The sequence below is a fragment of the Pseudopipra pipra genome, chromosome 5 (genome assembly GCF_036250125.1).
Source record: "Pseudopipra pipra isolate bDixPip1 chromosome 5, bDixPip1.hap1, whole genome shotgun sequence".
NCBI classification, from domain to species: Eukaryota; Metazoa; Chordata; class Aves; order Passeriformes; family Pipridae; genus Pseudopipra; species Pseudopipra pipra.
The window spans coordinates 12,339,829-12,352,673 of NC_087553.1; the positions used below are offsets into that span (position 1 = coordinate 12,339,829).

The 12,845-nt window shown below is 37.6% G+C and overlaps 1 protein-coding gene across 1 annotated transcript in view; it reads right to left on the reverse strand.

The window, feature by feature from the left end:
* Positions 1-365: 365 nt before the first annotated feature.
* The window catches only part of ETNK1 (ethanolamine kinase 1), a 32,877-nt gene continuing 20,397 nt past the window's right edge, over positions 366-12,845 (reverse strand). Inside the window, exons 6-8 of the mRNA XM_064654454.1 lie at positions 11,014-11,174; positions 8,535-8,608; positions 366-7,374 (exon numbers count right to left, since the gene is read on the reverse strand). Of these exons, the coding sequence (XP_064510524.1) occupies positions 7,302-7,374; positions 8,535-8,608; positions 11,014-11,174 (308 nt within the window). The 3' untranslated portion in view covers positions 366-7,301. The remainder of the gene's footprint in view (positions 7,375-8,534; positions 8,609-11,013; positions 11,175-12,845) is intronic.

The window sequence follows — 12,845 nt, forward strand, 5'->3', positions numbered from 1 at the left end:
GTCCCCCAGACTTAACACAGCTCCCATGGGGATAAATTAAACATCAGAGCAGCCCAAAATTTGCATGCTTTCCATTTCCTCAATGGTAGTGACTCCCCCTGACAGTCATGTTCCATCTCATTCCTGCCTCCCACATGTTAAACTTCAGTGGTCAATGACCAAGCCTATTTAATATGTAAAACTGTGAAGAGTAAACTTTGTATAAGCCAAATACTGACTCAAAGTATTTATTTTTAGAGGGGTTGTTAATCCCAGAGAGACTTCTGCATTTGAACACAAGTCAAAAGCCTTTAAGAACTCTCAAGTATTCCATATCAAGTCTTCAAACCTGAGGAATGCAAAATCATCACAATATATGCTAACAGTGCAGTTAGAAACAAACTTTATTGTTGCAGTTTGAAATTATTTACACAATATAAATCTCTTTGAAAGGTACATTACTTCATTTAATCAGTGGTAGAAGGCCTTAGAATAGCTTCAATCACATTTAGTTCAAAAGAAATACAATTCACTCCAATGGATAAATGATGCACCTAAACTCCACGACACACAAGGGTCATAGGGACTTTCTGGGGGGATGAGAGTGCTAGAAGATGACAAAGGCTCTTTCATAAATTGAGCTTAGTTTATTCACAGGACACAAGTGGACTTGTGCTTAAAAGAACACTGAATAATATGCAGTACCAAAAAAAAAAAAAAAGACACAAAATGGAATATACTCCTAATATGCTGTGGCCCTGTGTCTGCAAGTGTTTAAAGGATTTTGGACAGCTGTGTTAAGAGGCTTAAACAGAACTAGTGACTCTAACTCGAAGTCATATTTAGGAAAGATTGGATACATTCTTGGCGCTGAGACTATTCAAAGCACTTGTGTACAAAGCAGCAGCATTAACTACCACAGACTGCATCTGAGATACAAAACGTTAAATGGAAACTTCCTATAAAAAAAGAAATCACACACTGAAGACTGGACACATATTTTTTGATAACACTTAGGAATTATTACTACCAAAAACTTAGAAGCATTTACTTATTTTTTTTTCCAGCTCACACTGTGTTTTATGGCATTTTATACAATATTTTTCACGTTTCTCTTCCAAGGTTTTTTTCACTTTGTGTTTTGCATGGGTCTCTATGCAGGGACAAAACCCCCACTTAACAGAGGAAAAATGCTCTTGCAATGCCACAAAAATAGGTTGGTGCAGGACCTGAAGTTATTTCAGCATTTTTTGTCAAAGTTTGCTAGATTTTAAGTAACTTGTTTGCTTTCTAAATGTTCACAACATTTCCATGAAGTTTCCCTTCAAATCAATATCAAATCCTTCCCTTCAATATCAAATCAAACATATTTGGGAAGTCCATGAATTAAATTCCGCATCAGTGGGAAACCACAACAGCAGCTCAACCATTTTAGAAGGCTGCAGAAACAGCAAGTGTAAAACCTTGAACCAGAAATTTGGTAATCTGGTGAAATCTGGCCATCCAAGATCCTAACGGGCTTGAGGGCCATTCCAGTCAATTTTCTGACATTTTGCAACAATAATAAACCCCTTTCTTAAAGAATTTGGTGCAGAGCACCACCTACACTATTAAATACAGGCAAAAGCCCAGCACATAGTGTTGCCAACTAATCAACTACATGGGGTTTTGGAGGGTTTTTAAAATTATTATCTTTTGAACCATTTCTTCCCTCTCCCCCCACCCCAGGTTGACTGGTTTCCTAATGACACAATCTCTGTAAGTCAGACCAAGTGGAAAAGTCACTTAAAAAAGGAGTGGGGGGAGAAGTGGGGGGAAAAACAAACAAACAAACAAACAAATCAATCAAACAATGCCTTTTCCAGTATCTCACTCCATCACTTGGATGGAGCACCTTCATACAACTGGTCTGTGCAAACGTTTCACACATTTTCCTTCCCACTCAAGGTCTCTAAGCCCCAAAGTGGTTTAAGCCATCTGGAATGGTGTGGTTTCTCACTGCTGAGAGACCCTTTCTTAAAGGCTGTGTGTGGCTAACAGAACACCTATTTGCACAAGACCAAAGGTCGTGGCTTTTCATATCTTTCACAACTGTTGAAAACTATCATCTTGCCACCCACAGTCATAAAAAGGGGGTAAAAAAAATCAGCTGCAAGACTATTCCATATCAGCCTTGCATTTAACTCAAGGTTTGATCAAATGCTTTCTGCTCTACTACTGTGATTACAACCTGTCTGGTGTGGAAGATGATAGGAGATAGTTCCCAATTCCAGTAGTTTAGCAATCTAGCACAACTTAGAACACAGTAAATAACAGAAAATATTAACACAAAGGACACACAGACACCTCAAAACACAGACAAGGAAAGATGTGGTCAACCTCCTCTGCAAACTACAGGAAGGACTGCTCCAAGCAAGAGATTATAGCCCACTGGGTTTTAGAACAAAGTTTTATTTAATCAAAAAGTTACCCAAATTTAAGATTTCTTTTGGTAAGAGTAACAAAACAGTATTTTGTAAGCTTTTGTTAGCTACCTAAGGCTTTAAAAAAATCTGAACTTTATTTTGAAGCAAACTTTACCCTTTACAATTTGCTCTTGTCCTTAAAACATGCAAGTAAACAAGCATAAACAATACCTTGCTACACCAAAAGCTGAAGCTTGAGTTTCCATGTGACTGATTTCCTTTTACTTACATTTACCAAGCCCATCCCTCCTCTTGACTAGTACTTCTTGGATAAACTCACTTCCCAGGACCCTGGTAATCTGAAGTGTCACCACTGATATGCACAGGTAAGGCTGACACGTTGTACAAACTGTATCAAGATCAATTTGTCAGATGGAGTATGAGATTTGCACAGCATTTTCCAGCACAGTTAAAACACCACTGAAAAGAATAAACTAACAGCTTGAAGGGCACTATGGGGTTTAAATAGACAGTGAAAGGCAACAGTGATGAAATATAGTCAGGGAAAAAGCATTGCTTCATTGTCTATGTTTCCAAGGTTAAAGGCCTCTTCAGAAAGGGACTTCCTATACAAAAAAAATTCTGATGAGAAGTTATGTACTGACAAAACAGAATATAAATTTAGTCCAAAAAGGAAATAGTGATGGCTAAGTATAGAAAGGAAGTTTTATATTTATGTTTACCCTAATGAAGCAGGGTTGTGAGCGCAGGGAAGAGGGGGAGGGAATGACACACAGGGAAAATACCTCAGCTAAGTTTCAGATCATCTAAAGGGAGTACCAATAGTTCTAGCATTGACAAAAATTGACTGGCAGAACTATTTTAGTGATTTGGGCACTCAGCATAAGCATTTACAAGTTAGGAACTAATCTTAAAATAAGGCTCTATCCACCAAAATATTTGAGTTGGGGGATTCCTATCACAACTACCTCAACCACTGTCCCCATGGGAGCACACATTTCAGGAGTGCTTCAATTCAACACACTTATGTTTTGAAGTCACCAGCATTCAAAAATGTATAGGAAACTTTTGGAAGTTTAAGTAAACAATTTTGACAGCTTTCCCTATCCCACAGGTACTACATGTACCTCTGATGCATGGTTTGGACTATTATTAGAACAGATCTTCTCTTAATCTAAGTACTGCATAAATTCCTTTATTCCTAGAATCATTCCCAAGAGCAAGTTGTCAAAAAAGCTAACAGGGGAAAAAAAGACCCTGGATGCCCAAGGCTATAAATGGATACCTTAACATAAAACTATTATGTTGTGTTACAGGTCAATTTAACAAAAGAAGTCCGCACACAGAATTAAGATTTCTTCTTTACATCAAAATTTCTACAAAATAGGAGAGAATACAATGCAATACACAAGTCCATAAATGCAAGATACAGTACAATTCACACTAATTTACAAATGGTTATTTACACTGTTGTATATACACGTACAGTCAGACCTGGTTAATGCAAATTTGGTATGTCCTTTTAAAATGCAAAACAAGTGTAAATGAAGGTATTTAAAATTATGTGATAGGAGACTAGGTACTGCTCAGAAATCTTTAGTGTTTGGGTGACCTATGAAATCAGGCCTGGATTAGCCAGATCTGACTGCAGAAATGAGAAGAAAAAAATTCACACTATTCTGCTTTACAAAAGCAACCAGGCCACTACGGTCTATTGACTTGATGCTATTTCTGCAAGAATGCCATTACTAATAATCCTCTTTATATTTACAATATAGGCTTAACTACAGCAAGAATTATTAATTTTGGCATTCGTGCCCTTAGCTTAACATAAAGGCAACAGAGTATCTTCTTGGCAAGTCACAGTCAAAACTACTACAGGATGTTTCTAGAGCTCAGTCAATTTTTTTGTCCTCCTTCAAATATCTTAATGTTGCTATTACAGAGACTGAGATAAATTAATTGAAACAAGTACATGTTCTCTAGTACCTAACTTACATTCAGAATGTCCTGTATTCACAGTTTCAAGCTACCTTATCTGCAATGCCACTGCAAACTACTGCTTCAAACTTAATGCACCTGCAGATATTCCTCAGCAAGTGAGAATATCCAAGTGCTACTGGCTCAAACGGATGTGGAACAAGGCTCAAGGTAACTGGCATTTCCTTTTGGGAGATGTTTTACAGTATTTCCTCAGAACTGATGACAAATTGGTTTAATCTGCACTTGTCTTGAAGGAAAGCTGATGCAAAGCAGCGCTTAAGTGTGTAAAATTAATTTCAACGTGCAAAATTAAATCTTCTACCACGACTGCAAAGTCAACCACTGTAACCTGTGACAGTCCTTGTGCTTCTTCTAAGTGGCTCAGGAAAAGCTTGGAGTATTTACTACCTGCTTCAAAGTGCTTTTACGGGATTCAGTGGAACTTCACAAGGATGAGACTGAGCTGCACTCAGGAAAAGCTTTGGTTCTGCAGAAGCAAAACTTCCACTCCTACAGTTATTGCTACTTGAGCTATACAAACAAAAATACTACTGACGAAAACTACACTAACTCCAAATGCAAGTAGTACTGGTACCTGAAAAGGGAATGTGTCTTGCAAGCCATTGGGAAACTTGGGATCTGTCAAGTGTTGGATTTCCCAAAACCAAGTGAACTTCACTGCCTTCTTTCAAATATTTCACAAATACAAAGCAACACTGTCAGAAATAAAGCCACCACTTGGAAGAAAATAGTAATAAAAGAGTTCAGAAATCTTTATCAGTCTTACTTCCAAGCACATCTTGTTGAACTTAAAGGAAATACAAGAGAGCAGGGTATTATTCATCATATGTCAATAATGTCCACAGGGAGAAAGTACAGAAGATCAAGGTCTTCAGTGCCTTCATGAGCTCTAGCAACATCCTTGATAACTGCTACAAAGTAAATTATAGATGTCTATTTTAGTTATTTGTTTCAACTACAAAGAAAGTTTGTCCAGTATAGTAGCCTCCAGCTAATGAAAATGGTTACCTCATTTCAAGTTACAAAAAAATCCCAGTTCTCCCATTTGTATAAGAATTTTTAAGGTTTTGACTGAAGAAAATAAAATAAAAAAAAAAAACAAAACAGAAACATTCAGAGATGAATATAAACAGGAGGAAAAAAAAATCCTAAACCGTGCTTTTGTAAAAGAACAGAATGCCATTCGAAATGGTCTTTAAAAGGTGAAAATTTTTCATTCACATGAATTTTCTTTGTCCTGAATCAATCCAAGCTTTTGTAAAGCACATATGTATATACGTGTGTACACATGAGACACACATACACACACGGCAGTGTGCCATAAAGCAACTTTGAATAAATATCTTTGCTGGAGTCTGTACAACAGACTTCCCCATAATATTTACTCTTCAGGTAAGTTTGTGTTTGCACGTGTACTTGCACACGCACAGACTTTGTACATGTGGGCACTTATGTGACCAAAGTGCAAAGTTTTTCAGAGTATCATCAGAGTAGAGTACGTGCCTGCCCAGCTCCACACTGCACTGGTGAGCTTGATTTTCCTGTTGTGGGTTTTTTCCCCCCCTCTCGTGTCCCCCCCACCCCGCCCCCCTTTCAGAGTTAAAGCCTCTTTTCCACACAAACTTATACATTGTCCCATTAAGTAAACATTGTCTTTTCAATTCACATTTTGTAATCCAGACCATTCTTGGTATAATAGCTTTAAGAAATAAGAAAGAGTGTGTGATGATCAAAGCCCAGTTGCTCAAGTCATACACTTTTCCATACTGTCCTTCAGACTGGAGACTTCGAAAAGCTATTTGTTGACAGAAAAAAAAAAAAAAAAAGAACCACCAGACACACCAGAATCTGCACAGCTACAGGACCAGGCATTTAAGACTTAGAATCCAAGGTTAGAAGATGACAAAGCAGAAAGATGTCAACAACACATGAACTGTAAACCTGTGTCTTGCTCCCCAGTGCAACAGGATCTCTGCTCACTCGTCTCCAGTTCAACATCTGTTCCACTAGATCCTACTGAAGCACATCAAATACAGACACCAGAATAGTGTTCAAATTTAGAATCAAGTTTGAAAAAGGAATATAGATTTGGAATAGTGGTCTTTTGCTTTCAAGAGTACACTTAATAAAAAAGCAGCTTTCGCACAGGAGTTACAGATGGTACATGCCCTCAGAGAACCTTATGGCCACAGAACTTTCACATTTCTACAGCTTAACACATCAAGAAGAAAAAAAAAAATCAAAACTTTAATTATCATTTCAGCAAGCCGGTTGATTCTTGTGCAAAAAAAAAAAAAAAAAAAAAAAAGAAAAGTACCATCATATGGAAAGCTACCATTTTCTTTAAAAAAAAAGGGAAAAATAAAAAGACAATCCTAACCCTTCTCCCTAGTTACACTGGAGATCTCACAAGTCTATTGTCACTCCTTTTGCTCGTACACATCTTAAAGGGTAATATTCTCTGACAAGTCTTCTTTAGCATAAGTTAATGCAACTTCAATAAAATAAGTTGTTAAATGAATCCTTTGGAACAACTTCACTGTCTGCACCCAACTTTAACAAAAACTGATGAAAGCAGCAATGGAATCATGTTAAACTTATAATAAATAATTCACATACAACATATGTTAAATTACAAAGAAGGATTAAATTGCCATTTCTACAACTTTTTATAGATTTAGCAAGTTTCTAATCCGTTTTATATCAACAGCAGTACGTATGCTCTTCATATTAAATTTAACATTGAAGGACTGTTTAGAGGCATTATTTATAAAGCAAGAACCACCAAGTGAGCATTACAGCACTTCAACAAATGTTTAGCTTTTTTCCAGTATCTGTTCTTAGAAAAGATCCAGGGGTTGTCCATCCACTTGGTAAATGTCCTCCTCTTCGTTACTCAGGAAGAGTTAATGTCATGACCTCCAGTTTCATTTTGAAATACTGGTTAAACCGAACAATTGCATACCTTTTGAAAGGGAGAGAGAGAGAGTGTCTAAGTTAAGAGCAGGTAACTCCTTACATGAAAACAGCCATGCTAAGGAGGGCTGGTCAAAAGACCACCAACCCCAGGACCCTGTTTCCAACACTGACCCTTAGCAGCTGCCAAAGGAAGAACTTCACAACAGCACATGGATGTTCCGGTACTTCCTCACCCCACTCCCAGCTTGCAAAACAGATGCTGTTCTGGTATTATCAAAAGGTAGTGGCTGTGGTTTGAGTTGTTCTTAATGGACTGTCCAACTACATTCCCACAGAAATGTCATCTCGATTATTACAAGAATGGAATTTTATTCAAAGCTGACAAGTTTCGGGGTTCTGTGACCCGTGTTTTCTCTGAGTTTGTCGCGCCATCTCGTGGTGACTCAAGGGTACTGCTGCAGCAGATAATCAGTCACAGGAACACAGAGTGGTCTCATTGACAAAATGACACAATTAAGCCCAGCAAACCGGCTTAGTCAGGGCAAAAAAATTCCAAAGTGGGATCTTTTACCAGGAAAAAATTACTACTTTTATCACCTCACACAGGCCCCACTGGAGAAGTGAATTCCTTTGCTTGTTGCCATAAAAGATCATTTAAAAAATGCCAAAGACACATCTATCCACCTGAAACAGAACAACCCTGGCCAGCACCTCAGGAAACAGGGCTTAACATTCATCAGTGTTACAAAAACTCTTTTAAAAAAGTAGGGGTTTCCAGGATCAACACTCCATGCAATCAGTACAAAAGAGCTCGTTTACTACAAGAATCCCATTTCTTTGACTCCTGCAGTTGAAAATGTAGGTCTTGGATCTGACAGACAGCACACCTCACTGACCCACTTGGCTTTTAAGACTTTGTCTCTTTAATAAAAAAGAGCACTCAGTGTCCCAAAACATTATGTTCCTTGCCTTTTTATACCATGAGTTTTATCCAGGGACACATACTAATTAGAGAACTTTCAGCAACAAAAAGCACAGACAGCTTTTACTATCCTGTTTTCTCTGAAGGATGTTATTGTATGACCACATAGATCAGGTCTGTCTCTCAGGTCTCAGTTTCTGACAGCTGGGGTGTTGGACTAGATGGCCTTACAGATCCCTTCCAGCCCCCAGTATTTCATGTTCATACATAGCAAGCACACTTACCCTAGAAAATCGAAGTCAATGGTGGAATATTTGGCTTGAATTAGAGCCCACAATCCCCAAAAGAAGTGGGAAGCCTGAAAGGAAAAAAATTTATCAGTGAAAAATTAACCTCATTTCCAATCTAACATGCAGACATATTCTTACATTGAGACAGAGAGTTATCTACAAAAGAGCACTGAAAACACAAACTTTTTGTAAAGTTGTTTGATATCTCTTTACCAAATAGACTGGTAAGCAGTATTATAGAATAAACTACTGGCAATCAGAGTTACAAGTAAACCTATTGGACTCCTAACTCTCCATGTGTCATTTTCAAGAAAAATAACATTGCATTTATAAAATAGGTCACCTATTAAGCAGATTGTTGTACAACTATATAAACCATACCTTAAAAATGCACAGGAATTCAACTGTCTTATCTACTATCTAATTAAATATATATTATTCCACAGTTATTCATATCTAGTACAAATATGAAATTCCTTTTGAATCTTTGAATACAGTCTTGGATCTCTGTAACTACACACACTTTCACTGCTGACTTGGACAAAGATGATATGCAGTGCTGTACAAAAACCTTTAACTCATTAGCCTTTACACAAACTTTTCATTTGTTCCAAACTTACTTCCATGTTCACTTCCAGACTGAAACCATTAATGATTTGATCATTAATATACCCCAAATCAACATGTAATGGTCACGACAGTCTCCTTGTGGAAGATGTCTCTGGACCACCCAGGTTACAAGCTACAGACTTCAAACTTCAGTGAATAACTGCTTACAGTAATTACCTAAATGGCTTCCCAAAGATTGCATGTAACACTTGACCAGGAGTTTAGAAGGCACAAAAACGCACATGCACCCAAAAGCATCTTAACATGGTAACTAATATATGCCCACGTGAATCTTGTATCTCTAGTTTAGATAACTTTGCCAGAGTAGCAGTTCAGCATTGTACATCAGCATCCATTAACTTTAGGTCATGTTTTCTCTTAACAAAGCTTCCCACACGAACTGACACAAGTGTCACACAGTATTTGAGCATCATGTGTGGTCTATAGGCAAGCCTTGAGCTGTTCTCTAAACACAACTCTATCCTCTTAAACTTTACTGTGACCATCATTTCAAACTGACAAAACAATGCTATATATTTTAAAACAGACCACCAGCCTACTTAACTGCAGCTCTAACTTTCCCAAATAAATGGGACAGCCGAGTTTAACATTCTAAAAGAATAGCACCAAATAAGCTGCTATTTTCAAAGACTTGTTTAATAATCATTTCCTTGTGAATTGTACTTCCTCACTGCAACCATTAGCTTTTGCCAGAAAACAGAGCATTACAGTAACAGAAGTGTGTTTGGATCAGTAGGAAAGAGAACTAAAATAAGGCTAGAGTGGCTTCTTTAGACTTAAGTCCTCCTACAAATAGTTTGCCATGTTATTCTTGAGGAGAAAACAAAATAGAGGCAACTTTTGTTGTAACATTTCCAATCACATCTTCTAGGCAAAACAAGATCAGGGTTAGTTGAAAAACAAAAATGATGTGAACCTCTGAAGTATCTGTTAAGAAATCACACAAAGATAAAGCTTAGAAAAAGAGAAAGACAACTTCAAACTGCTTCTAACAGTATATATCCTCATGACATTCAAAGATTTAATTCCACACCTATGTGAATTTATTTGTTCTACTTCCATGAATTACATTTGATGTGGTTTGTTTTCCTGAAGGACAGGGCACCTAAGTCAGGTCAGAATTGAACAGGTTCCATCCTTTCAAAGGGAAAGAACAAGAGACTGAAGCTGTTACAGCCAAAGTCTGCAAAAGACAGACTGACAGAGAGGAAACAGCTTATAATGCAGAGATACTGGAGGAGCAGGAAGCAGACTCATACAGACAGCCCTCTCTCTAGAACTTCTGAGGAACCAGGAGACTGACTCCATATGCACTTTGCTACAATTCAAACCACTAAAGGTGATAAAAAACAAATCTGAAAGCAACTCCCTTCTTGCCGAGACACTCAGGTAAGGAAAGTTAAATCAGTACTGAAAGATTCTGGAGTGACCTAATTATCTGCAACAAATAAATAAAAATCAAAATATCCTGGTTTTACTCTAACAGAATTTTATCATCTTATTTTAAAAAGGCTTTTAAAGTTTGCCTTTATGAACTTGCTCTTCTGTCTTCTTACCACTACAAACAAAAGTTCAATACAGACCCACCATAAGCTCTGGCCAACTCAAACTTGCCAAACCAATACACAGTCAACAGAAATACTCACTAAAAGCTCATCTCCTCCTTTTCTGAATGTCCAGTGCTTCTTTCACTGGGAATATTCTACAGACAATTTTTAAACAGCAAGTGGAAGGAAATTCTACTTCTAACAGAAGCTTTTCTTTATGTGCCACAGCGCTCAGATTAAGAAACTTGGAATTACATTTGTCCATCGTGTGCCTAATCAAGTGTTTGGTTACTTACCAGTGCAAACTGATTGACTTGGACATACAGAACTTCAACTTCTTTTTCACTGACTTCTGTGCCAAATCCTTTATATTCTTTGTAGGCCTCAAGGTAAGATCTCAGCCACTGTTCCTGTAATTTTCTGTTAGGATACAGGCTGTAGTCTACCTCATTTACTCCTAGAAAAGAAAAAAATACCTATTAGAACCTTCTGTAGCCTAAAAAGACCATTAGAAGCCCTAAGTACCTATCATTCTTTCTTGTGCACCTGTCTTTCTTGTGCCCAGCTGTGTGCACTCAGACATTCCAGGGTAAGGCTGTGATTTTTACAATATGAGATTCCCCTAAATATTTATTCAAGAAAGCTCTTAAATAATTAGAGCTTACAATTCTCTATGTTTAAAAGTCCATTACTACACTACTTCCCCCTTCCCATCCCAACACACAGGCACAAACTGCTGTAGACAAATATCAGCATTTTTACTTTGACCTGACTTTATCAGTTACATGTTGTCAAGAATTTCCCACACACAAATCAGAGTGTTCAACATCTGATTTATGTTTTCAGCCACCTAGAGTCTACTTGTAGGCCAAGATTCAACAACTTGGGCTTTGAGAGAAGCTTCAAGAAAAAGTATTTGCAGTATGAAACAAAAGCTCTCAAATATATGAAATATTACATATTTTGTAGGAAAAGGCACTTGTATGCAACAACATCCCAAGCTGAGTCCAGATGCATATCCAGTTGTCACTAACTAAGCTCATGTCTGAAGAAAATTTACTACAAATCTGTCTCTCTCCTCCTCAGGGTTTGGTGGAATTAGAAGTCTTATCTCTATAACCCCTTTTTATCCTGTTTTTCTTCCTATACTGGCGATGCTAAGTCACAGGCCATAGGGAATCTGGCAGGAGCCCCAAACCTGGATCACAGCTCACTCCCACTATTACTCCCCAGGGATTTGGGAATTCTCCTCAAGTCTTATACTATGAACAGTGCAATCCCCTTGCACCTAAACTCTTTTGTGTGTCAGATCTACTCAAATTTACCTTCAAAACATAATTAAGATTTTTACTGGATGGAGAGTAAAAGTGAAGCACAACCGTTCTTCATAGGTAAAAAAAAAAAATACATCTGTGCATTTAGTCTTCTTACCAATGTAAGACTTGGAGAAGTGCAAGACAAAAATCAAATGCTCCCAATTATACTTTGTAAAAGAATTTAACTTTTTTTCCAAATGTTTAAATTACCAATTATACAACTTACGTTCCCAAGTACACATCCCGATTTTTTCTTTAAGTTATCTAAACTTCACATTGTGAAACAACTGGTAGATTAATGCTCCTGATTTCACCACACTGTGCTTTCCATCTGCACTAATCATTATGTAAGTTTTCACTGCTGTCCCATGCTCTGAAACACCACAGCACACACTTGAGGTTATTTCTCCCTTATGGAGTAAATGGAATGGGCATTCACTGAGAAAATTTGAACTAGATAATAAATGAGTCTACAAACACCTTATTCCTTTATTTCTGAAATCCCACCTTTTTCCTATGACAGTCTTACCTTTACCTCTCATTTTAGGACAGGGCAAGTACTTAGCACACCCATTCAAACCAACAAAAAAACCAGACAAGTCTGCCTTTTGGCACTGTGGAACCACACAGAGTATTCTCAACATATACCTACAGTGTGACATCCACAGTATTTCATTACAGTTGGCTGTCTCTGCTGTGTCACTTCACAGAAGGCCCCTGGGAAAGCTGTGGGTTCTGTATTTATCTAATTCTACCAGCACACAGGACATGACAATGCCATTTCTGGCTTTGCAGAGCTGCAAAGGAAAGGC